Here is a 26,761-nt window from a genome sequence, read left to right on the forward strand (position 1 = left end):
TACAACTGTTGTCCAGCGCCTCATCACCTTCCGTATCCAACAATTCCATTGTCATTTTACAGTCTTTCTTATACTGTAACAATAAAATGTTTCACATATATAGAATATCCTCTCTTTAATTTAATAAAAAGTAACATTTTTATTCATAATTTGTTTATATCCATAAAATAATACTACCAGCTGTAATTAAGAGATACAACATTAATGTACAGTTTGTATTTAAGAATTAAAGTAAATTATTAATTATACAGATTGAACAAAATATTTTCATATTTTTAATATTACAATAGAAAAATAGTGTAAAATAAATTGACACAGTAGTTTCCATTATTAGTATAAGTATAAACATGTCATTGGCAAAATAGTTCTATTGACAAAATGAAATTATTAGATACTTACAATGTATATTTTAAAACAATTTTCGTCAGCCATAGCTTTCTCTGCTTTACGTTGATAAGACATTTCTGCACCGAGTCTCATATATGCCGTAGCACATAAACCACCTGCACCACTATTTTCTTTTGGTTGGCGTTGCTCTCGCTGGAATAATTCCATACATTGCTGGCATATAGGATCTGAGACCAAATGCTGCAACTAAAATTTTAATATTTTTCATTTAAAATCTCATTCTAACTATAAAATCATATTAGTCATTTTAAAAGTTTTTAAATGTCGATATATATATATATATAATACTTACTTGTCTCACAGCGTACGTTACAACCTTATCTAACGTAAAAGCGATATATGCATGAATACCGAACATTTCTCGCAAGGTATCCTCGTAGGCGGTACTTTCCATATTACCGTCTAGGACATTTTTAACCATATCCAAAAATGCAGGATAATAGTCCTCGATTTCAATTTCATCTATATCAATCACATTAAAAATGTTACGTTACAGTGAAATATACTTTTCTATTTTTGTGTGTAAATAAAACGATGATTTATACTTACTTTTAGGCTTTAATCGTAATGCGACCGCTGTACTCTCCTTGCGTTGTTGTTTGTATCGTGATTCCTCTTCAGCAAGGGCCACAGCCCGATCATACATTTTCGTTAATCTTTCACATAAAATATGATGTAACCTTAAAAAAAGGTACCAATTGTTGCTGCCCATGAAGAGCGTATACGCTTCCTCGGGATCATTCGACATGGCATGGATTGGTACTTTGATATCAGGTTCGGTTTTAATCGATGTGGAAGACGGAATCGGAGATACCGGCGCCTTATTCCTATTCGCTTGGAGGCCACCGCCCAACGGAGAGGTATTCATCGTTACTGACTGAGAATTACTACACGCTGCTACATTAAGATCTTCCTTTTCATCTAAAACCGCAATATAAATCCCATGAAATACATTTTTTTAACTATTGCTACCGACACATATTTATTGAATTCGGTGCGTTACCATCTTCGTCTCTTTCGTCATCACTCAATTCCTGGCGTGGATGGAAGAAAAGATCAGGTATAAAATGCTTCAACAAAAGCTTTATTCGTTGCTTGTCTTCCTTGTGGATGGCCGTTTGACGTTTTACATGATGAATAAGAAGGTTAGCTGCATCATCTAGGACAGATTTGTCTTTATAAGGTAATACAAGGTGCGGGCCACTATTATTTTGACCGTCCCCATTGCCATCGTCTACTTGCTCGTGTCTCTGTAAAACAAATTGTTCTTAAATAATGAGAAATGGGTAATTGCCTAGAGGAAAAACAGAGTTACAAACCTCATCGTATAACGTTTCAATCTCATTAAATAGGCTTTTGGATCTTAGGGCCTTCACATCGTTCTGCTTGAAATTGATACCTTGATGATCCAAGGATTTCAAATAGTACTTTTCATTCTGTTCCCTCCAAATTTTGTTGAAACCTTTTTGTGCCTCCCGCCATTCCTCTTCTTTGCTCTTTAGTCGACGAAGAACCACGGGTACCGCCACAACAGGATTTTTCTTAAGACCGTCTATAATATCAGCAGCCTTATCGCCATATATCCTTTTCAAGGCCCTCTGATGAATTGTAGGTGAACAACCACCGAGACAATCGTCGAGCTTAAATTTTTGAAGTTCTTCTTGGCTCATTCTACTCATTTTCTTATGGACACCCTCAAGAACTCTGATCGTTGACGCGTTAGTTTCTATTACACCATCCAACTCAAATCGTTCATCCTCGCACCGATAAATGAATTCTTCATACTGTGTTTTCCTGAACATTCCAATCCAACATAAAATTTGCCAATCATTCAACAATAAATATTAAATGCAGATAATTTAAGAAATACAAACCTAGATGTTACGAATGTACTATCTTCGGACCAAGTCGGGAAGGAAACCCATGTATCATTAAGAACTTCTTTACACAACTGCGTTCTTCCTGTACACTTTGGTTGAACGTAGGACTTTGGTAACGCGCAGTATGATGCCCCTAGACGTTTACATGCTGTGTAATCAATTTCCATCGCTAGATCGCCTTGCGGTCTGTCTTGATGACTTCGTACGACATTATTTGGTAGCGCTTCAATATTTAAATTGCTACTCGTATTTGTTGTGTTGGTGTTAGAAGATTCAGGTAGATGGCCCAAAAAGTCTTTAAACCACCGCAAAAGTTCAGGAAAGCGACCGAGAAATGGCGTTACTAATTGCACCAATTCAGATTTCGAAACAATTTCTTGATTGAACAAAACCAAACATCTGAGAAAATTTTCGTATACTTCTTGCGACCTCAACGCTTTACGAACCTAAAAATATAATAGTATATTTTTATTATTATGCATCTAGTTTATTTTTTCTATAAAATATTGTATGAAATAAGAATTGAAAATACTAACTTTATCGAAGAAAGCATAATCATTCAGACTACCGTATTTTCCAGCTTCTGCTATGGTAACACATTCACGCATAGATGACACTTTATGCTTTTTTAAAGGTGGTGGTCCATGTTGTATATGATGTGAGTTTCCGGCTGTTACTGAAGGCGAAAACGATGGACTTCTTTTCAATTGTCCCGTATTGTGACCAAATTTCTGTACATTATTAATATCACGTATACCAGATCTATCTCGTTCTCGTTCACGATCTCTATGATCGCGACTTTCACGTTCTATTGTACTAGTACCGCTTGACTCTCGAAGATCTCTCGAAATATTTCCCGAATTATTATAAGGTGCTTTAGGTCCCAATGGTTTTTTAACGATTGTTGTATGGTCATTAACTGTAGCAGTCTTGTTACTCTGAAACATTATGAACAAAAAATGATCAGAATATACTTTAAATTATTTTTTATATTAATTTTAACAATACACAACTTACCAACGAACTCTGTTGATTAGTTGCATCTGGCAAAAACTGTCCGAACTCAGCGAGCAAATCTTCTTGATTTTCAAATAACTTAGCAACTTGACTGTATACTTCTGCTTCTGTTAAATGTTTTGCACCACCAGATGCACCAGATCCACTTGTGCCGCCCATGTGCCCTGATTCTTTTAAATTTCGTTGTTCTTTCTGATAAGTATGCAGAATTTCTAAAAATCTTTTATATTTATCTGGTTGACCTTGGAATCGATTCTACAATTGTAAAAAATGATATGAGTATATCTAACTTTGTATAATACTTTTTAATTGAATACAAACCTTAATTTTATTAACGTAATTAATCGCATGATTAAACTCAACTGGTTGACTTTGTTGAGTTTGCCCACTGGTTGGCATGCCATCTTGGGCTTGACTTAACGCTTGACTCACAGCCTGTGCTTGAGCTGCACTAACATGTGAATTATTATATGCTTGTACTGGTGGTGGTGAAGGTGCATGTACTGTTAAACTATTATTGGAAATATTATTTGCCAGTGAATGGTGTATGTTCCCAGACCTAATTTAAAATAACAAGTAAGATATGAATTATTAGTTTATTTTATAAAAATACTAAAACATAATATATATATATACATATATATGATACTAGCGACGATCTACCCTTACATTATTTGTAAAACTGGAGGAGCTTTTGCTGGTTGTGTTGGTGGACTTGCAACAGGAGGCGAACCAACATTTACAGTGCAATGATGTTGTGACAAAGTAGCAGTATGCGTTGCTGTTGGGCTTGGCATACTAACTGACACTTGAAATGCATATCCCTGCTCATTTGCCTGCACTTCTATTTTATACCCGGGTGGAAGAAAGGTATTGAATCCAACAATAAGTTCAGGATGGCCTTTAAATAAGTGGCTCACTCTCGTTATTACTCCTGGTGTATCTATGCTTTGCGATTTAAATTCTTTCATAATGTCCAAGAAATCATTATACACCTAAAATTAAACATGCATTATGATTACTGTAAATTTATTTTGCTAAATAATTTCAAGGACAATGACCCTGACAACATATTTACCTGAGGCTGATCACTGAATTTGTACTTTACTTGATCCAAATAAGACAATGCATCCTCAACCTTTAATCTCTGAAATTGTTGAGACCCACTGCCGCCACCTAGGCTAGTGCCTGGTGGGGTAGAAGCTAATGGTGTTACATTACCAGAATGAACCTATAAGAAGCACGATAAAAATTTTATGCTGAATCCCTTTTTAACGATTAAAGATTTTTAACAAGAATTTCTATTTTCAATGTATTATCCAAAGTACCAGCTTTGTGGTCATACCTTTACATAATTATAAAGGAATTATATACTATTTTCACTCATTTTCAATATCTGCAATTTGTTATAGTTTATATACACTATGGAATATGAACCTTATGCCTTATCGTTGGTTGCTGTTGGCTATGAACTTGACTTTGCGTTCCTGGTGTAGGCTGTTGAGAACCCATACTATGGTTACTCCCACCACCTATTCCACCATGTAACCCTCCACCAGTATTTACATTGCTACTGCCACATGTAGAAGTAAGTCCTGCAGATCCACTTCCCTGCAAATACAATTGATAACAATTGCACAATCTGCCAACCTAATCTTTAAAGACTTGATTGTATTCCTGTATGGTATATGTAAATTCAAAATACAACAAATTACACAATTAAGAAGGAAAGTACATATATATAGATATAATTTTGTTATTGTTCTAACTAAAAGATTTTGTTAATAATACAATACATAAGAATTGTTTACATATATTTTTGGCGAAGAAGGATCCAATAAAATATCTTATTGTAATAAATACACTAAACAAAAATAAAACGATATTATTAAATAATAAGAGTATCGACATAGATTTATTTTACAAACAAAGAAATTTCATAACAACATAGGTATTACATGATAAAGGTTCAAATTTATTAACGGGACAATTATAAAAACGTAATAGATGAGCTATTACGTTTAATTCGATAGATTGTTTTTAAGCGGATCAATTTCATTCATTCTCACGTCACTTTTTTATGTCGTGTCTAATTATAATACACGATAAATCATTATGAAAACAAACTTTACAAGAAGAAGATAGCAAAATATATCATAATATTTTAAGAAAGGGAAAAGTAGTTTTATACTGTAAAAAAAGAAAAAAAATATATTTATTTGATAAATATTATGAAAAATGGAAAACATTGTAGTTGTTTTCCTAGTTGTTACCGTTGTTATTATAATGTAGATAAAACGCACCTTAATGGGGGACGGGGCCGCGGTCGGCACTACAATTGCTCCAGTATATTGCTGTTGAGCTTGGGCAGTTCCAAATTGTATGCTTCCCGGCATTTCTTTCGAAGCAACTGATCGAACTGCTTGGCCAGGTACAACAACGCCTATTCCACTGCTTGAATGGTACTCCAAACCACCTCCTCCGCCACCTAAGCCACTTCCTGCACTCACTGACGAGTGCTTTAATGTTGCTGCTGCTGGTGATGCTACCTCGTCCAGCCCGCGAACACGTTTCATCGCAGATCACATTGGAAATGCTACAAATCGAGAAACATTGTTGTTTAAAAGCATTCTATTATCACCTGGATATTAGTCGTGTGTTGTTTAAAGTTAAATCTGAGCAGTCATCGTATTTGCATTAAAACTGTCATAAAACGCGGCGCAGCAACTGTTTCGCGGGTATGGTGCGTTTAGCGCGCCACGAACAGACGGCAAAGGTGTAGTAGACTTCGAAAGTGTTCGGTGGTGGTATTGTTTCGTTTAAGGTGATAAAATGACGTGATCGGCGATGCATCCGCACTACGCTAGCTAACATCGTACATAAATACGTCGATGCAGCGTAGAAAAAGCATTCGATAAATTCGACGCTTCCTTTCTAGATCGATTTCAATTTACGCCGCAGTGTACGGAATTTTGAAAGCACCGCGCTCGATCACCGTGTGACAGAACTTACGAACAATCTAAAACAGCGTGAGCACTTTCCCGTAAGTTCGAACAGCACAAAACTTTTTTGTCGTAAAATACAGTAAAACGTCACAAAATTTGATAAAAAGTTGCACATTTTTTATTATTTCAGTGAACGAGACAGTTTGGAATAATAAATTACGAAAATTTTACTGGTATTTATGTTGATATTAAACACGTTGTCTCGATATGTTAGAGATTATTTTTGTACATCGATATACACAATGACTTGTTAAAAATACATTATTCAATTCTCTAATTGAATTTTGAATAATTCGAAACGATTTTAACTTCACTTTCGGAGTCGATTTACAGTTAAAAATAATTGAATTACTCATACTCACAACTGTTATATATATTGCATAATATTAAATAATTAAAACGCACGTGGTTATATTTCCATTATATTATGATTTATGATAATATATAGAAAATAAATCATATGTTTAATATAAACGTTTTCTCTAAAAAATCAACTTTAACACACATTTAGGTAATATAACCTCACATAAAAAGGGCAATAAATCATTTAGAATTAATTCTCTGCATCAATTTGTGAAGACAGAAATTCTTTTTTCTGTAGAGTGACATCCATTATTATTATTAACAATTGTACTTTCAAATTATTTTATTTGTTGGTTTTGCATTATTATTATATATTAATTACATTATCATTGTACATTTTGAACCTTCTATATACTGTCATGTTCATTGTATTGTATTTTATTCTTCACAATCGATACTTTGGTTTTTGTAAAAATTTGATAAGCAAGAGTATCTAACAAGGAGAGATAAAATATTTGAAGAATATGTTTCATGAAAAATAAAGGATAATTTTTAATATATTACCTGTGCAGTATTTGACTTTACTTATACATACATAATCAAAAAAATATTCCTGTATGATTACTCATAATTATGCAGAGATATTTCTCATTGTTACTATATGTTATTCGGATATATGAGCATATCAATTAGTTTCTACATGAACAAGTAAATGTAACTACAAAGAATATATGTTCTATTTTGTATGTGAAGTAGTAATAGCGCAACTGCGATCCTTTATTCATTATTTTACATTCATTCTTCGCTGCTAAGGGAGATATCTCTTTTTAGAATCTCTTCTTCTCTAGAGTAGAAACGAGGAAAGAAGCGTACCAATGAAGAAATAATGAAGAAAATTTTAATACACTTATTTTGACCACTGTAATATGTTAGAAAATATGTTATTGTAAATCCATTGTATAGAATTAAAGGCAAAAGTGTAATAGTAGTTTAAACCAAATGATGTCAAGTTACACAATGGGCTCTAAATTGTATGATTTGAAGAAAGTTGCATTGAAACTCAAAAGTGTGTTATAAAAATAATTATAACCTAGTGCTTCTATAGGACACAATCTACATCCACATAGTAGTTTATAATGACCTTGCATGGGTATTGAAATGTCAGTGACTTAGAAGATGGTAAAAATTTCGTGAAAATATCGAAGACATACTTACCAATTTCCATTTGAAAAGAAGTTGAACGTCCTTGCACCAGAGAATTTCGAGAGAAGTTATCCAGAAGCAAGTGGTCGAAGTTGAAATGAAGTTGATTGCAAGGAAAGTTTGTGCTGTTCCACGAGGAGATACGAGCGTCGGTGGAGTTTCTTCGTTCGGAAAATTTCGATCGCGGTATCGGCCTCGCGAGGGGAATTTCGCTGGGACAGAGGAGACGAAATAGAGCCGGTAAAGCCAGCTGCACGGACGCGTACAGGCCGTACTGCGAAGTCGTCGAAGCGAGGTTTGTCAGTGTTGCACGTTTCCAAACACTTCCCGGCCCTCGACGTTACGCAATATTCCACGTAAATACATAACACATTTTCCCGAGAGCTCCAGTGAAAATATTCGTCCTGCGGTGCTCCTTTTACAAAGGAGTCACCTCGAGTTTCCGTACGCGCACTTAGGTACACTGCTTTTCGTCGTATCGGTCTTTTCCAGTCGTCCAACTGACTTTCCGCACAAAAGCTTCGGCTCCGTTGTTTTTTCACGACCAAAAAATCGACAAAGCCTTAACGGGCCGGTCGGTCTGGTCTCAGACAGGAATTCACTATGCTTTCTCGGATCTCCCTCTCAAAACCATCGAAATCTTGTTGTGTGAGTGAACAAACTCAGTAAAATGCACATTTTCGCGAGTACTTTGATGAATTACCGCACTTTTTAAAAAAAAAGGCAAATGCAAAAGACATACTCGCACTCTCTCGAGGTACAAGGCAAACTATTGGATTTTGTATGGCAAACAAGGAACTGACTGGTCGTATAGCGGGATGAGGAAGGTGGAGGGGATCGCGCAGGACCGTATTCATCCACTAAGCGTCTCTGTTACCAACCACTCGGGTACCTCCTGCAAAGCGTACGTGCCGCAGGCCTCACGAGACTTCTCTTCGAACTTTCATTAATTGTGCATCGATTATTCTTCGCCACTTTTTCCACTGCTTCTACGACAAAGATATTCCACGCACTTCTAACTACCTTAACATGTCCGGAATCACATGGAATGTAATTGCTACGAAAAATCGTCTTTGAACGTAATTTACAATGACAATTACAATCATAAATTTGTCAAAATTGTATTTTTCTACAGTTATAGTTTGACCACGCTTTCTAGTCCTCCGTCCACTGACAGTTTAAGTTTCATAGAATTTTAGCCAATACAAATACTTCGAATATCAGTTTTTGTTTGTACTTTTATATCTGTTACATTGCTGACATATTTTTAAGAAAATATTGTCGTAATAAATGGAGTGTATTACGCGTAGTAAGTTAATTATTTAAGATATAAAGTGTTTCTTACAAAACAGCTAATATCTATAGATATAAATACATTGAAAAAAGAGCACACGAATACTCTCGAACAACATACCGCCAAAGTTTCATTCGAGCACTTCTTCACAATATGAACTTCTTGTAAGTCACATTAATAGTTACCGAAACGTTAACAACAATAGAACTTCACACTTTGAAACTTCTGTTCATTCGAATACTATTGTGATCTTTAAAGCATATGGAATTTTAATTACGCCATGCAAGACGGCGATTTAACACAAACTCTGACGGGATACGCATAACTTTTTATAAACTAGGATAACAGCGCGAGGCATTTTATGCGAATGGTATAGTACGTAAAAAAAACATAGCAGCCAGATAGCATGATATATACAAAATGTGTACACTATTTTGAACAAAGTGTTTCCATAATAATTTCATTCCTTTGGTTTCCGGTTAATATACTTTCATTATGTAAGATTGGCTATCGTTATAAATTACACACGAAAGTTTGAATGAGACTTCTTCAGAAAAAGATGCATCGCGTCCCGATGAAATTGAAGAATTGCAAGGTGCCTAATATGTCGTGAGTAGATACAGCCCTGAAAATTGTGGCGGCGAAGCCGCCAAGAGGCGCGCGCAGTCCACGAAATATCCAAGCGTTTCCCCGCGGCCGACATCTTCGCGCGGCCAACAGCTGTTCCGAAAGGCGAGCGAACTCCCCATCGTAATCTGGGTCATGGAAACTGCGCAAAATGGGTTGCACTTGCACCGAAATCGCGCATTTCTTCAAAAACCGGTGAATCGGCTCGAGAATTTCGTCTAATCCAATAGGCTGAACTAGCACGCGATACGTTATTATCCACACTATAAAATGCCATTCGAAATATGCAAGCTCCTACGACCAGCCGTTGCATATCTGTCAACGTGCTTGACTGGTTCCCGACGAGAGAGCCGTCCGGCGATTGGCCGACGATTTTCGGACATCGACCTACGCGCGAGCCTCGAAACGTGCTAATCACAGAAAGCATGTAAACGATATTTTGCCAAATATACACTACGGGCACGTGAAAAATCACGCTCTATCTTTTATTCAGATTCAGTCCCGCAAAATGTCTTTCTATCGAACCATTCGATATTGTTTAACGCGTCAGAAGCTGGGCACAGCCGCCCATTCGTTGCGCACATAAAACGTAATCAGAAACTATTGAATACATATACCACGTGATTCATTTGGTACTTCTTTAACCTTTATTATTTGTAGATTTGTTAGTTCTTTTCAGAATTTTATTATTATGGTCATGCACGTGCAACAATCGATGCACGTGTGCTTAAAATTAAATTGATGCTCGAGTAAGATTGAATGTGAATTTTTCTTTATTTTAGTATACAATTTGCATTCTGTAACATATCTTAGCACATGGAATCGATTAAGCAAGAGTTTCTCTGTAAAATCTGTTTTTCTATTAAATTATTTTAAAATTATAATTTCTATCGTTTATTGTATTATTAAGTTATATAATAATTTTTTGCACTTTTTGCATCAATCAGGTTTTCTATTAATCGTATAATTATATTATATCAAAGAAAATTAACACACACTTATTTTTAATTTTAACAATTGTATATTCGAATAAATTAAAAAATCTGTTTTAAATATAATTAATATTCTATGTATCAATATAATAGGTTCCTTAACAGTCCATATGAAATGCAGCAAAGTGATGTAAAATGAAGATAAGGAAGAAAGAAAACATTGAATACTAAAAATTATATATTATGTGCTTTAATAAGTCAACATTTAGAATGTTTAAAAAAGTAGTTGTTGGTATATCTGGTGGGGTTGATAGTGCTGTAGCAGCATTACTCCTAAAAAATAAAGGTAAATTGAAAGAATAAAATGATCTAATATCATAATATTAGAAAATTAATTTATACAAATATATTAAAATTAGAATTATAAAAGGATTTAATGTTACTGGAGTATTCATGAGAAATTGGGATATTAGAGATGAAACAGGGAAATGTCAAGCTGATGAAGATTATGAGGATGCCAAATGGGTATGCAATCGAATAAAAATCCCCCTTGTTGAAGTCAATTTTATAAAAGAATTTTGGAATAATGTATTTTGGTATGTATACTTACACATTCTTTTTCAAATTAATATTTTATTTTTACTTATTTCTTACAGCTACATAACAGAACAGTGTGAGAATGGATATACACCAAATCCTGATGTTATGTGTAACAAGTTTATTAAATTTGAGAAATTTTTTAATTTTGCACGTAATGAACTACAGGCAGATGCTATTGCAACTGGTCACTATGCTAAGACTAGTTTTGGTACTCATCTTGAGCATTTTAAACCAGATACGAGTAAATATAATATCATGTGTAAAATAAAATTATGAATAATAATTGAGCAATTATTAATTAAAATCAATTACTTTAAACATTTAATTAGATGTCAAAATGCTTCAAGCACAAGATCCAGGAAAAGATCAAACATTTTTCTTATGTCATGTACCTCAGCAAGCATTAAGGTATTCCATGTTTCCTCTTGGAGACTATTTGAAAAGTAACGTTAAACAAATTGCTCAAGAAGCTGGACTGGATGTAGTTCTTCGTAAAAGAGAAAGCACAGGAATATGCTTTGTGGGGAAACGAAATTTTCAAAATTTTATTTCCATGGTATAGTAGAATAAATTCAATAAACTATAATCTTAATTTAATATTAACTAAATAATATTTACAGTATTTACCTGACAAACCTGGAGATTTTATAGATCTGGATAATGGACAAATAGTAGGGAAACATATGGGCTTGCATTATTGGACTATAGGTCAAAATATAAGATATGCATGCAAACCATTTCCATATTTTGTATATAGAAAGGACATTGAGACAAATAATATAATTGTAGTATGTAGAAGAATTGTTGAAAATATACTCAGTTTCTCATTATTTCAGTTAAGTGTTTATATATTTGTTAATGTTAATAGGTAAGAGGAACAAATAACCCAGCGCTGTATTCAGATTTTTTAATAACAAAATCTCCTTTCTGGATATCAGCGGAACCAAGTGAACTTAATAGCTTCTGTAGAATATTAAATTGCAATTTTCGCTTTCAACATAGATATCCTCTGGTGTCTTGTACAGTTCACAAAAGTCTAAAAAATGAATTATTGATTGAACTTAGTAAACCTATGAGAGCACTTTCAGAAGGACAGGTACTCCTTGTTTTTCAAATTGTCATATAATAATATTTAATAATATTTAATGTTTATTATGTTTATTTTAGTTTTCTGTCTTATATAAAGGAGAAGAGTGTTTAGGTGCCAGTGTAATTTCATACCATGGTCCATCGTCCTTTAATTTGAAAGAAAAGGTGGAAATGGAAGATTATCGAGTAAACGACATAAAAAATGAAAATGCAAACGCGAGTATGTAATACTCTGTGATACTATCCAGTGATATATTACATATTGTAAACTATTGAAAAAGAAGTAAACTATGTTTCAATATTTTAATACAGTTTTTTTTGGTTCAATATTCCTATTTTAGTAATTTTACATATTAACATTTTTAGTTATATATTTGAATTAAAATAGTATCATATGAAATCTCTGGAATTAATTTTTTTATATTAATCATTGATTTATCTTGATCTCTTTACCTTAGATTTGAAAAAAAAATGTAATAAAATCATTTCTATGCAACGTGGACTAATACCTATGAAACAAAAAGCGATCGTTCAACTTGAAATTAGAAGTAAAAGAAATGTTTCTAACTTCTATCGAATCTTTGGTTAATCCATTTGTTGGTTATTGAAAAAATTAAATATCAATTTATCGAGTGAACTACAGACTTTAACAGTCGTAACTTATCTTTGAAACATTATACGTCCATTAAAGTGTACAGACAACGACAATGATGACCGCTGAAGAAAACGAAATTTATGGTTGTAATATAGTATATTGGAATTTCTTGTCAAGCCACGAAGATTGTATTAACAAGCGAAAACCGCAAATTTATAGTAAGTTAATTTATAAATTCAGAGCGAGAAAATGTCTCTATAATCTTAAGTTCCATAAAACGATGGCTGTGATCACCTTTTCATGTAATACATCGAATACTTCCTGGATCATAGACAAAAATTACAACCGGACAAACGCAAGGAAGATGAAACAACAACAAAGGAATTGAACAAACATTTTACAATTTGCACAAATATTTTAATACTTCCAGCAAAATACGCGCAAATCTGTGCTAATTAAAAACAAAGATTCTTCACTTACGATCTACCGTAGTAAAACGAATAGGGATATGTCGATTATCTTGATGGAAAAGGAGCTGAAAACGTGTTGCATATGGTAACGATAATTGGCACGGTGCGTAACGGAGGAAAAATCGGAACTATTGTGGCAATGATTGCACCGTTCGCCTTTTGAAGTTCCTACGTTCATCTTAAAACGGCAATCAGTGTTGGCGATGAGAAAAGACTTAATAACGGCTGGGTCACGTGTAGAATGTAAAACAGCGCGACGCGTTATTGAACGATAACTGCAAGTTATTAGGGTCGATTGACGAGTAACTGGATGTAAGGAGCGCGTAAAATGCCTCTCGCGGTGTGCGTGCACGTACAGAGCTCCGCCTCGATTGTTGTTGCCATCGCCATTGGCGTTGACCGCCGACGTTACATATGGAAATTACTCCCGTACAAATGTCGCTAGGACTAATTTGACCGTACGCGCAATGTTACATTAACATTCGTGTCGAGATCGGAGCCGCACAATAGCTTCAGTCGGTTCCCTTCCTCAACGGGCGCACGGTGTCACCATTCCGAAAACGGTGCTCCTGACTCCGATCGAAACTTGGAAGATTTGCAACATCAGCCAGTCCTTAATCTCGATCGATACGCTGGTGCTCCAATACGATCTCGACTCGAGTGTCCTTCCTTCGACTCGATAAAGTAGAAATGTAAAGTCGTGGGAACGTTCAGGGGCACGCCATCGGCAGTGAGTTAGCAGCGAGTAGATTCGATCTTGCCCGTGATACGAGCGATACGCGAGTGCGATTTGTGACTGCGCAATGTGTTACGATGAAGTAGAATAGGCAGAAAGACCAGACTGAGAAGAAGGGGTCGACTTGCTTTCAGACAAGATGAGGAGCGCGAGTAGTTTGGATCAGTACAACGACGACGACTTCTTCAGCGGTGGCCCCTGTCCTTCTTGTCGATTAGCCATTAACAAGGAGACTGGTCGACTCAAGTTCGTAAGATGTCCAAAATAGCTAGTGATCGTCAAAAATCGACGAAGTAGATAGAAACGGGGACTGGAAATCTTGTTTGGAACTGCAGGTGGTGTATGGGCGGAAACGATACCTGGCGTTTCCGAGTAAAACTGATGCTCCTGATTCCCGCCGTGTTACTGCCGATCACTATAATCTTCATCGCCCTGTCGCGCTCGCAGGTGATCGGCAAGGCTCCTTATCATCGCACGTACTTGGTCCACGCGACCAAGAGGCAGGACGAGAGGACCGAGGAGACTTTTCCGCGTAAGTCTATTGCCAGAGTATACATAACGACAGGCTCGTAAAATGAACTTGATATTAACAACGTCCGGTTCTTTGGCTGCTCGTGCAGATTTCAATAGCGAAATAAAATGCGAGGCGCGTGGCGTGATTTATCGAGTGTTGTCAGAGAAAAAAAAGAAAAATAATTTAAATAACTTTCACGTCGGCAGCTGGTACAGTTGAGATTATTCCCCTTAATGGAACTTCTTAATGTAACTCATTCCAAGGCTACGACTCTATTGCAGGAAGAATATTCAAATTTAATCGTTTTCCTGTCTCGCCATTTCGGATATCTTAAATGATCTGTTCTAAAATTTCAAAGGTATATTGATAATTAGCCTGTCACGGTAGACGGTGCTCTGTGTATTTATAGGTCACGGACAGGGAGGCGATTAAACCTCGTTACAAATGCCACGATTTTATATGTAAGGAAAAAAAGTTATTTCGGGTAGAAGTAGAAAGTAAGGTAGAAGAAAGAGGAAGTATATTATTCGTAGAAATTGTTAGCAGCGACCAGCCGCAGCGAGACAGAGCGGACCGGTGAAGAGGAGGAAGAAGACAGAATCCTAGTACCTGGAATGAAAACTAGCTACGTACCAGTGGAAACTCTACTTTCGCCACGACAGCTGCAACGACACAAGAGAGACCTGGACGGGGTACTTTATCCAAAACAAGCAAATTCAAAGCGATTCCACAATAGGGCGCGCTCTAGCTAACCGATACCGTCTCTTCTTTCTCTGCTTCTTGCTCCTTCTTCACCATCTTCTCCATTTTCTCCTCTCAAAAAAACGAAAAGAAAAAGATAGAAATAAAAAGACACGTCCGTCCGCCTTCTCGAGTCTACGATCGTTAGCTTCGAACGAGCATCACAGTGGCCCGTCAATAGCGGCGAAAAGCAATACCGAAGAGAGAACGAACGATCGTTTTCAGGATAGTCGAGGATCCTCCTCGTCTGACACATCGAACGCCGCGTCCTCCAGGATTTTATATTCGAATCTACGCGATACAAGGATAGCAGATTGGCGAACGGGGAACGATCTGCTCAGATCTGGTGTCGAGAACGAGAATCGCGAGGGGTTGTCGCTGGACGAGCGAGAACGAACACGTGTGAGCGATGATCTGAGTCTTCTTAAGAGATAACGATGAATTTTTCTTATTTCACCCATTTCAGGCGGGCGGATTCGAGATGTTCGATCCCTTGCGATCTTGAGAACGTAAACGGTTTCTTTTCTAATCGCGTTAGAGGTGCAGGATATATTAACGCACGAAGTGGAAGAAGACTGCAAGGGGTTGACGTCTCTTTACTACGGAACGCCATTATGGCCGTAGTAAAATGTTTCGAATGAGGATTGGTAGTCAGACGATATTTAGAGTATGTCGACATTTTTTGAAGCTTCTCGAGCAATTGATAAGGGTGTTTTCGACGAGAATTTGAGCAAACACGTTTGAAAAGGAAACGAGACACTTCGGATAACGAGTGCCGTGCGCAGTGACGTTAATTAGAGTTAATCAACATTAAATTAGTGTTACTGGTGTACTGTATAAATATCGATCGCCTCACTGCCAATCGTCTCGTTTCGTGCAAGGTCAATTAAATTTGACATGTCTTTTTTTCTATGACCGAGAGAACTCCGAAATAAAAAGACACGATACCTATCAAAATACGCAAATATCGATTGACCTTTCAACCGCTTGAACGTCACTCGATTTTTCATCTTAAAAGTATCGTAAAAATGTCGTTTTTATTTACGAATATCCACTGCAGGATCAGTCAGCGGACTACGACGCTGAGAAAATAGATGATCAAAATTTCGACCCCGACTTGAACAACTTTCTGGACGATTATTATCCCGAAGTGGACGCCGATGAGGTCAAAGAAAACTCCGAGATACAAAACAACGACTATCGAGAGTAATTATCCATCGTTTCCAATTAGATCGTCGAGACTTTACTATTTCTTTGAAATCCGTAATAGTTTCAATGAAAAGAGATCAAAGATTTGCAAATTTCTTCAGAAATTTCCTTTCTCAGATACAGCGAACACACGCAAGACACACGGAGGAACGAAGAATTGCGCCCCAAGTTCTTCAAGTACGACAATATCCAGGAACGTTCTCAGGACGAGTCAGACGAAGGCGAACAAGGCGGTAGACACTCGATTTCCGTCGACGATTCGGACACCAGTTTGCCGATCGCCGACGACCAAGGAGACGAAGACACCGGTACGGACTTCCACGCGTTTTGGAAAGGCGAAGGGAACGCGTGGGCCATCAGAGAGGCTCAAGGTACACTTGTGATGCTGTCTCTCTAATTTCTCTGCGTAATTGCTGCTCATACGATTTTTAAGAAACAGATATTCGCCGCAGCAAAAATCATGCTCAAGTACATGGACAGGAGCGCTGATCCTTGCGAGGACTTCTATCAGTTTGCCTGCGGCAACTGGGCCAAACACAATCCTATTCCTAAAGACAAAGCTGCCTACGATACCTTCGAAATGATCAGAGAGTCATTGGACTCCGTGTTGAAAGAACTTCTCGAAGATCCTGTACCGAAGGAACCGGAAATCAACACGGACGACGCGACTGTGAAAGCTAAATATTTGTTCCAGAGTTGTATGAATTACGGTAAATTGTTCTCGAATTTATATATCCTTCGTTCCCTTCTGCGATTATAAATTTTAACACGACACGATGTGGCTAGAGATCTTGGAGCAACGCATGGAACGGCCGCTTATACAGCTTCTAGACGAACTAGGCGGATGGCCCATCTTGAGACCCGATTGGGACCCAGAAAAGTTCGATTGGCTTCTCTTGGTCGCGCAATTGAGGCTTTACAACAACGATATTCTTATTTCGGAATGGGTCGCGCCGGATATTAAGAATAGCGATCAATACGTTATACAGGTAAAAGCTTTGAACATTGCAGGATGTTTCAGACGAGGGTACACTTTATTTCACGAAGTAGTAATTATCCACATCCAATAGATTATGAAATTTAAGTTAATCGATATGTTACATGGTCTTGTTTAATAGGATTTTCGTATTGAATCCTTTTATTCGAAAGTTACCTTTACATCAAGACTATATGTATAGTTATTTATAATTCATCGTCGCAAATTAATTAAAATTATCGACTATAGCAAGGTTTATAGATAAAATAGACTTAAGAGAAGTTTAATTACAGTTCGATCAGACATCACTGGGTCTACCTACGAGAGACTACTTTCTCCAGCCATCGAATACGATCTATTTGAAAGCTTATAAGAATTATTTGATAAAGATCTCCACTCTCTTGGGTGCATCCTTGCAGAACGCCACTATAGATGCTGAAGAATTGATAGAATTCGAGACCAAACTCGCCAAGGTATCCAAAATTTAACACCTTCGATTTGACAGTTTCAATTTCTATAATCTTCTTGTTCGTTTCGATTGTTTAACGAAGAGATGATTGACTTCGTCTTTCGCAGATCACGTCCTCCCCTGACGAGAGAAGGAACGTTTCGGAATTGTATCAGAGAATGAGTATCGGAGAACTGAGAACTCTGGTGCCACAGATTAACTGGCATCGGTATTTGACTATCGTTTTAGCTCGACCAACGAACGTTTCCGAACCAGTCGTTGTTTATGCGTTGCAGTATATCCAAGACTTGGTAAATCTACTCTCGAAGACTAGCCCAAGGTGCAATTTTTAGAATGAGATAATATATAAAATAATTAGAAACCAGAAGTTTTGGACGAAGCAAATTTTCTTTGTAGAACTATCGCGAATTATCTTCTATGGCGATTCGTCAGGCACAGAGTGAACAATTTGGACGATAGGTTTCAAGATGCCAAGCAAAAATTTTACTACATTCTCTTTGGAAGGGAACAAGCACCGTCTAGGTGGAAAAATTGCGTGGCACAGGTGAACTCCAACATGGGTATGGCTGTGGGCTCGATGTTCGTAAAAAAGTACTTCGACGAGAAAAGCAAAAATGATGTAGGAATTATTTTTTGACAGTAAATGATAAATATTCGTCAATTGTCAAGATTCTTCTTTCATACAGACTCTGGCTATGACCCGTGAGATACAACGGTCCTTTAGAGAGCTTTTAAATCAAACCACCTGGATCGATGACGAAACGAAAGAATTGGCTACCGAGAAAGTAAATGCGATGCTATTAAGAATCGGCTATCCGGATTTTATTTTACAGTCTGAATTGTTGAACGAACGTTACAAGGATGTAAGAGACGTGAAATTGGCTTCTATTTAGATTAGATAACGTAATGGACGCGCTCGTTATGCAAACATACCCAATTTCTGGTGGACTTTCAGGTCGTGATCCGTCCAGATAAGTACTTCGAGAACACGTTGAATATCTTGCAACATTTGACCAGGGTAGAACAGGATCGGCTTGGCAGCCCTGTTAACAAGACCCTCTGGAACACTGCGCCGGCAGTGGTGAATGCTTACTACAGTCGCAGCAAGAATAGGATAAGTCAGTATATTTCTAACGCAAAGAAAAGAAAAAATCTGTAAATTTTTCCAGAATTTTATACCGTGATACCTTTTTTCTTTTGTACGAGATAAAAGAAAAAAAATTGATTAATCATTTAATTACTTTCCACCTTCAGTGTTTCCAGCTGGCATACTACAGCCGCCCTTTTATCACAGATACTTTCCACGGAGTTTAAATTACGGTGGGATCGGCGTTGTGATCGGTCACGAAATTACCCACGGCTTCGACGATAAAGGTCGGCTGTTCGATAAGGATGGTAATCTACATAGATGGTGGAAAGATGAGGCTATTCATGGCTTTCACGAACGAGCTCAGTGTCTTATCGGTAATCGACGAGACATCGTGCTCCTTAAACCACTCCTAGAACTTTTGTCCACCGGTTTGAAAACTATTTAATATTTCAGACCAGTATAGTCATTATGTCGTGAGCGAAGTTGGAATGCAGATTGATGGAATGAATACGCAGGGCGAAAATATCGCGGACAATGGCGGCATTAAACAAGCTTTTCGAGTAAGCAATTTCTTTCTGGTAACTCATCTTGATCTAGAATTTTTTATATTCTACGCCATAATGACGCAAATATTTTTCCTACATTGTACATCGATTTAACGATTGTAATTATTTTTTATTAAAGCTACTTTATAATAAAGAACGTCTTTCTCTACTTAGGCTTACGAAAGATGGTTGCACGCAAATGGAGACGCTGACGAAACTCTGCCTGGCTTAATCGCGACCGGAAAGCATTTGTTCTTTCTGAACTTCGCCCAAGTGTGGTGCGGATCAATGAGACCGGAAGCTACCAGAAACAAATTGAAAACCGCCGTGCATTCACCCGGCAAGTTTCGCGTGATCGGTACTTTGTCGAATTCAAAGGACTTCGCAGAAGTATTTCATTGTCCTCTAGGTGCACCCATGAACCCAGTTAACAAATGTTCCGTTTGGTGACGAATTACGTGCTTGTTTTCTCACCAAGCCCATCATCACTTCCATTGTCAAACGAGAAATCAGTCAGAGCAGTGTGATTTAAAAATGGAAAGAAAGAAAAGAAAAACAGGAAAGACGAAAAAAGGGAAAAAAGAAACGAATTTGTTGCTCGATTAAATAAAACAAATGATATTACGGTGGAAGTGTAATTGTTGAAACGAATCTTCACGTTTCGAAGAATATTCAGTCAAGTCTTCGTTATTGGACGAAACTATAGTTCCACGCTTTGATGATAGTTGATGCTATAGAGTATGCGATTTGCGTTGAAATTAGAAGAACAAAGAATAGGATAAAGGAACCGACGAACCGGAGGAAAATGGTGAAAATAGTCACTGTTGAGTAATTCTAAGTTATCGTTTAAGGAGTAACGGGCATGCAATCTAATTGACTAAGGGCACAATTCGTACTAACAAAATATGTTGTGTAGTAATAAATAAAAGAATTCTTTTACGCGATATTACGGCTTAGTGGTCCGAGTATCGCGTAACGGAAGTGCCTCGTAGATGTTAAAACAACTGTGCTGTTTAATCGCGTTGTAAGAATGAAGTTGTAAAACAAATACCAAAGACAATAATAATTTCAGACAGTCATAAAAATCTTTACAATCTATTTCCCTGTATATCCACACACTACTACATGTATTGAATTCTTTCGACGTTCTATTTTAGCTTACACTTCCTGTAGATCTTTACCTGATCTCATGGAATAATCTGAGCCTCGTGATCATTCGTCACATCCACGTAATCGTACATACTATGGATATAAACTCGTTCACGTTACATTTCTTTTTTCTCGCAAGAAGTTTTGCGAAAGAAAAAAGGGGATATCATCTCAACACTCATAGTCTGGCATACCGTTTCGCAATATTTCCACGAAACACACACATGAAGAAGTCGTTCATTTTGTCGATCTAGTGAATGCGCCGTTTTCTTTCTTTCCTTCTTTTCCTCGGCATTTCTCTCTTTTTTCTTTCTTTTTTTTTTTACAAATCTCTTAGTCTCACATAATATAATAAATAGTGTAAAAATCGTTGAACATCGCAAATAGGGTATCGACGACATTGTGTACGCGGTCGTAGCCTTAATAAAAAAGTCCGCAAACATTTGTCTCGCAAAGGGATAAAAAATACAAGGAATGAACTATCTGTTTGTAAATGCGATATCGATTGACTATCTTGTCGCCTTGTACTATGGTACTCTAAATGACATTAAAATACTTCAGTCAGAATAGCGTTCGAATGCGTCTCAATGAGTAAACTTTCATTCGATTCTTATTGACTCGTTGAGGTTTACTTCTTTTTCCTTCTTTAATTTCCATAGTGAGGGAAGAAAATCGTGCCTGCACACGACAATGCGGTATCATCACACTTACTCGTATAAACTTGCACACAGAGCCGGGGGAGAAAGTGTTTCACCAATTATACAATCCTATTTTTACAATTTATTTACGTATTGCCTTCCCTTAACGAGTAATTGGTTAAAGTAGTATGGAAAAATAAGATCGTACATACATCGAGTTTTCAATTATTTAGTATAAAGCAAATTCAACGAAGCGTGGTTTTTATCGAAATTAGAACATTAATAATTGCTACTTATATTTTAAGTAGTTATTTGATTATTTGAATTAATATGAACACTCGAATAGAATATTTTCATACGAAGATCAGTGAAAGTGTTCTGTGTTATTTCTAGTTACAAAAGTTTCAATTTTTCTTTCCTTTTAAGCGTAAAATTCAAGTGAAACAATAATACTTACAACAATTGTATAATATGCTTCATACTAATTAATTTTTATAGCATGAATTAACACTTGATTACAGACATATTTGCAGTCATAAGTTGTACTAATAAATCAGGAATTTTGCGAATATCATCTCGTATTACTGACACTTTTTCCTTCTTTACCTCATTCTTTCCTTTTAATCGATACATGCAAAATCTTAGTTTCGGTTTTGCACTTCATAAATTTGATGTTCATATACCCGTATAATCAAAAGTACAGCCATATTATAACATGGTAATTAATACACGTATGTATAACAAAAGAGAACAATACAAAATGGTTTAAAGAAACGAAACTTTAGCACTCTGAGTAAAACATTTTACAATCAGAAAATCCACTTTTTAAATTGATAAATGAGGTAAAAAAAATGAATGTCAAAATGATGTAGAATCATCATCGTTATTTTAAGGTAAGAGAACAAAGCGAGAAAGTAGAACGAGAATATCAGTGATAAAACACATGTATGGAATTAACGAGGATTCTTCTTTTTTCAATCTACATGCACCCTGCGTTAAAAAAGCACGCTTTTGCCATCGTTTCTTTTCTTTTTTTTTTTTTTTTCAAAATTTATATAGATCGCGTTATAGACATTCTCGAGTGATATTAAATACCACATAGAAATTCGATGGCCTTAAACCTATCATCATCTTTTATGTATAGCCATTACAAATTATACGATAGTTTAGATTCTTTATCTTCTATGACGCTTTATCAAAATTCGTCTATTAAATATATATATAAATATATATATATATGTCTCGCGTTTGCTACTTCCGTCCACTTAATTCAAGGTCAAGTGGAAATATATCTTAATTTCCTTTTTTCAACTCCTATTACCACCATTACGTATACGTATTGCATTAACAAGTATCTTCACTTGTGCAGAAACTGGTACTCCAAAATGTCCTCTTCATCTGCAAAATAGAAACGTGTGTCTTATGTTTTAAGTTTCAAGGGTGGTTATCTTTTAGCTGCACTAAAAGGACATACTATAGTTTATCTGGGGATATTTAGACGACGACGTAATGAAAACTGATCGAAATAAAGGAAATGTACGATGTATATAAGTATGAAAAATGACTAGTGTTTGTTTTGTATATATAATTTATGCGAGAGTAATTGCAAACCAGCAACAATACACACGAGACAGGTGTACTACTTCTAAATCGTGATCAGTGCATTCGATACAGATTTTCGATACAGATACTCAAACGATGCTATATTTAATTGAACAAGCATTAGAGTGCAAGATTTTCAAGACCAGTTTGTAGACGTATATCACTGTGTAAATTTGATCATAGAATAATGGATAAATAGTTTTATACATCGATAAAATCTAAAGTATATAGAAATTTGTACGTAACAGAATATAAAGCAAGGAAAAAGTGAACTAAAATGGTAAAAGTTAAGTAAATGGAACTGCTGCGACAGTTGGTATAAGTTAATGATAAATATTAACCAAGTGTAGATAACTGTCTAAAGTTTTAGTTGAAAAGAGAAAGATATACGGAAAGAAAGGAATGAACGGTGAGTCACTCGATGTGACAAAACAAAATACACTCACAGATATTGTCTCTGCTATTGTTGTCCAAATCGCTAGTCTGTGTACGAATTTCCTCGTGCATACGCCGCTCTGCACCAATGGTCAGCGCAGCACAAGGCACAAAAATGACTCGATTACGTCTTTGACATGGTGTAATCCACATGCGCACAACGTAAGTTGCAAAGGGAATTGAGTCGTTTGTTAGACAGAAAGCAGCACGTCCTTTTAGAGCGGCACAATAAATAGAAAATAAAATAAACCAAGTTCGGAGTATGTCTGTGAACCACAAAATTTGTATTTTCCCGTTTATCCTGCACGATACCATTTTTCGTATTTAAGCAACGACAAAGACTCGCTATCTTGTAAATACTAATTTTACGTTTCGCAAACATACTGTACAACCTGTCTGCAACATAAAATATGTATATATTTTACAGAATAATATATAATGATTGGTATCATAATGATATCGATAAACCAGTTTGTGTAAACTACCTTCTTAAATATCGAATTACATATTCATTTGCAGCGAAATGAAAACGTTCATTGAAATTAACGATTAAATGCCAGTGCGCAATTTTCCAATGAAATATTTGCTGTACAATCTATGCATTATGTGCTTATCAAACCGATAAAAAGTTACTTGTGATGTATAATACCGTTATATTATTCTCTACAGGGCCAGTATAAAAAGTGCCTATTCATCGATAGCTATAAGATGCCGAAGAAAAAAGGGGATAAAAAAGTTTAGTCGTTATTTTGGAAAATTGCACGATAAGACAATAAAATTTTCAAACATGGTTGCATGTTATATAAAAAGACATCGATAATATTCTCTATAATATACGTTTTATAAATATTAAGGAAGCAATGTAAATAGCTCGTGTACATATAAAAAGTAGTAAAATCAATAAAAAGAAACCATAAAAATCGTTAAATTGTTTTTTCCAACGTGAAATGTTAGAGAGAAACATTACACCATATTTGAAATAGTCCTTACAGTATTACGACGCCAATGCATTTGTGTGCATCGAATGCAAGTAGTATTTTCTAACGGCATTTTATAAAAAGAACGTTATTTAAATACAACGTGATATGCTAAATAAAAATTTATATAATAATAACGCAACGGCAAGACGCAATTAAATGTAATGAATGTCTGTTGAAATTAAATAAGCTTGTGTGTGTAAGATGCAGAAGATAATTCGTAATAATTCGTAATAATTCATAAGATAAGATGACATCAATGAACATAAATGTAAAGAAATGCATACACCTGGGAAGCTTGTATATATAAATTATATGTCGCAGTTTTTTCCGTATTTTCTAACACTGATAAGATGGCACATTTAATATGAGCATAATTCGATCTATTTACATATTGTCGAACCTGTGATGCAATACCACATAACATAATTGTAAACAATTTTTTGTTCATCACCAAATAACTTGAATTAGTAGGAATACAATAAAAATTTTTGTCCTTTACGCATGGACAATGTAATTTAAATGATTCACCAATAATTGATCAATATACAATAACATTTGTATTGTATATCTTCTTTGTGCATACATATATATGTATATATACTTTTTATCGTTTTTCCTTTTTATAATGCAAATCAATCTTAAAAAATGTATTTGTAAAGCAATAATTAGTGAATCTTTTAACATTTCGAAACAATATCCTCTCGATTTTAAAGAAATAGCTGCCCCATTGTCGTAGACAATCCTAGAACGCAAGCAATGGAAAAATATTAATAAAAATACGTACCTTTTCTTTTTTTAACGTAAATTTATCGACATAAACCGTGTTATTTACATGACCATGCTTGTGCTCTACTTCATGTGCGATCGTGCTTTACATCAACAAGTACACCGTAATATATTTATAGTAAAGCGTGCAATATAGTGTATGTATAATAATAATGAATTATCGATATTAAATACTGAGTTTCTCGTACATAGTAGTTGTACTACTCTCGTTATTGCTATATGTATGCTAAATTTCAACACAGCAATTGCATGTCTCATGCATAAAATTGAAAATGTACTTGTTCTTTTCTTTTTCAGCAAAATACAATAATACAATTTTATTTTTATTTCATATAATCTGACTTAAATAAACGGGTATTTCATGATGGACATAATTACTTTAAAATAAATGTAAATTTTCAAATCCATACTAATCAAATAATAAAAAGAAAGAGAATAACTGAAATATAATCAATAACTACAAGAAGTAATAAAAATAAAACTCTAATAATGATTCGAAATTTAAAGAATATTATTATTGTTATGGCATAAAAAATACCTGTTTTACTCTTTGTTGAATTTAAATTTTACATTCTGATGCAACTTCTTTCAATCATATTAGTATGTACATTTACATGTTACATGCAAATATTTCAACGAGTATAAAATACATTTAATAGAGACGGACTTTGAGGATTATTATTACTGTCAAGTACATTGTACGAAGTGGAATGCAAAGTTGAGATGACATGTATGAACAAATTGTTAAAACGTCAAATACGAATTATATAAACCTGGAAATAAATTGAATAAGTCAGCGAATAAATACTTTGAAATATTGTATAAGATTAATAGTAAACATGCAGTATCTGTAACATATCATTTTAATTAGTATTATTAGAAGAAATATAATGAAAGTAATATAAAAAAAGGAAAAAAAAAAGAAAGAGGAAAAAAGAATTACTTAATGTTCCTGTGAAGTTGTAAATCTTATTTAATATAAAAAAATAAACTGTTTCAAAGTATTCATTCGGAAATATTCAATTGAATGTTGTTTTTTCTCTAAATTTATAACTCATCTATTTACAACACCGGCATCTACATAACATCAACAAAGAATTCACAAGGATTTCCCATCGCAATGCGAAATGACTGTCTACTACCAGATAAGTCTTGTTGGTTTTGTTGGTTTCCTGACCCAGTTCCTGTCTGCACAGATTGTTCAGAACCACTGGAACGACTGCGACTACCGTTAGATCTCTTTCCATTCGAACCATTTCCATTGCCAGAATTCTTACTTGGCATAGTTGGCACTGATGGAATATGTAATTCAGATTCAGATGCTGAAGAACAGGACTTCAAATCGTGAATAGGTTCTTTGCAAATATGTTCACTACCAGCGCTACTGCCGCCTGATAAAATACGTTACTTTGAAATATATACTGAATTCCTATTACACTAATCGTGATATAACTGCGACCCTCACCTG

The 26,761-nt window shown here is 35.5% G+C and overlaps 4 protein-coding genes across 13 annotated transcripts in view; 2 read left to right on the forward strand and 2 right to left on the reverse strand.

Moving 5' to 3' along the window:
• Sin3A (SIN3 transcription regulator family member A) overlaps positions 1–8,976 on the reverse strand; it is a 15,498-nt gene extending 6,522 nt beyond the window's left edge. For 2 of the 4 annotated variants that reach the window (XM_017897525.1, XM_017897523.1), the window contains exons 1-15: positions 7,829–8,976; positions 5,609–5,901; positions 4,743–4,916; positions 4,384–4,536; positions 3,975–4,300; positions 3,627–3,864; positions 3,306–3,560; positions 2,825–3,226; positions 2,283–2,734; positions 1,728–2,202; positions 1,412–1,658; positions 958–1,329; positions 701–870; positions 400–594; positions 1–73 (exon numbers count right to left, since the gene is read on the reverse strand). In XM_017897525.1, the coding sequence (XP_017753014.1) occupies positions 1–73; positions 400–594; positions 701–870; positions 958–1,329; positions 1,412–1,658; positions 1,728–2,202; positions 2,283–2,734; positions 2,825–3,226; positions 3,306–3,560; positions 3,627–3,864; positions 3,975–4,300; positions 4,384–4,536; positions 4,743–4,916; positions 5,609–5,881 (3,805 nt within the window). In that variant the 5' untranslated portion in view covers positions 5,882–5,901; positions 7,829–8,976. The remainder of the gene's footprint in view (positions 74–399; positions 595–700; positions 871–957; positions 1,330–1,411; positions 1,659–1,727; positions 2,203–2,282; positions 2,735–2,824; positions 3,227–3,305; positions 3,561–3,626; positions 3,865–3,974; positions 4,301–4,383; positions 4,537–4,742; positions 4,917–5,608; positions 5,902–7,828) is intronic. The other 2 variants (XM_017897526.1, XM_017897524.1) reach the window with 2 other exon arrangements.
• Positions 8,977–9,587: 611 nt separating this feature from the next.
• Positions 9,588–12,598, forward strand: LOC108545742 (mitochondrial tRNA-specific 2-thiouridylase 1). Of its 4 annotated transcripts, none has more exons than XM_017897510.1 (8): positions 9,588–10,486; positions 10,823–11,015; positions 11,089–11,265; positions 11,326–11,510; positions 11,599–11,825; positions 11,890–12,057; positions 12,138–12,365; positions 12,437–12,598. In XM_017897510.1, exons 3-8 carry the CDS (start codon positions 11,123–11,125, stop codon positions 12,584–12,586), a joined length of 1,101 nt encoding a protein of 366 aa, XP_017752999.1. In that variant the 5' UTR covers positions 9,588–10,486; positions 10,823–11,015; positions 11,089–11,122; the 3' UTR covers positions 12,587–12,598. The 4 variants fall into 4 exon arrangements, with proteins under 4 accessions (XP_017752999.1, XP_017752996.1, XP_017752997.1 ...); XM_017897507.1 differs by having other exon boundaries at positions 11,100–11,265; XM_017897508.1 differs by having other exon boundaries at positions 9,588–10,369; positions 11,100–11,265.
• Positions 12,599–13,917: 1,319 nt separating this feature from the next.
• On the forward strand, positions 13,918–20,788 carry LOC108545748 (endothelin-converting enzyme 1). Of its 4 annotated transcripts, none has more exons than XM_017897518.1 (16): positions 13,918–14,405; positions 14,495–14,691; positions 15,217–15,365; positions 15,640–15,816; positions 16,475–16,620; positions 16,741–16,994; positions 17,076–17,333; positions 17,410–17,612; positions 17,893–18,072; positions 18,176–18,387; positions 18,465–18,687; positions 18,755–18,931; positions 19,024–19,186; positions 19,323–19,532; positions 19,612–19,718; positions 19,878–20,788. In XM_017897518.1, the coding sequence occupies exons 1-16, from the start codon at positions 14,299–14,301 to the stop codon at positions 20,151–20,153; spliced, it is 3,039 nt and encodes a 1,012-aa protein (XP_017753007.1). In that variant the 5' UTR covers positions 13,918–14,298; the 3' UTR covers positions 20,154–20,788. The 4 variants fall into 4 exon arrangements, with proteins under 4 accessions (XP_017753007.1, XP_017753008.1, XP_017753010.1 ...); XM_017897519.1 differs by having other exon boundaries at positions 15,220–15,365; XM_017897520.1 differs by having other exon boundaries at positions 14,328–14,409.
• Positions 20,789–22,737: 1,949 nt separating this feature from the next.
• dsh (Segment polarity protein dishevelled) overlaps positions 22,738–26,761 on the reverse strand; it is a 7,730-nt gene continuing 3,706 nt past the window's right edge. The window contains 3 exon segments of the mRNA XM_017897522.1: positions 22,738–22,888; positions 23,539–23,607; positions 26,436–26,700. Of these exon segments, the coding sequence (XP_017753011.1) occupies positions 22,848–22,888; positions 23,539–23,607; positions 26,436–26,700 (375 nt within the window). The 3' untranslated portion in view covers positions 22,738–22,847.

Source organism: Eufriesea mexicana, unplaced genomic scaffold (genome assembly GCF_001483705.2).
Source record: "Eufriesea mexicana isolate 0111107269 unplaced genomic scaffold, ASM148370v2 scaffold507, whole genome shotgun sequence".
In the NCBI taxonomy this organism is placed as follows: Eukaryota; Metazoa; Arthropoda; class Insecta; order Hymenoptera; family Apidae; genus Eufriesea; species Eufriesea mexicana.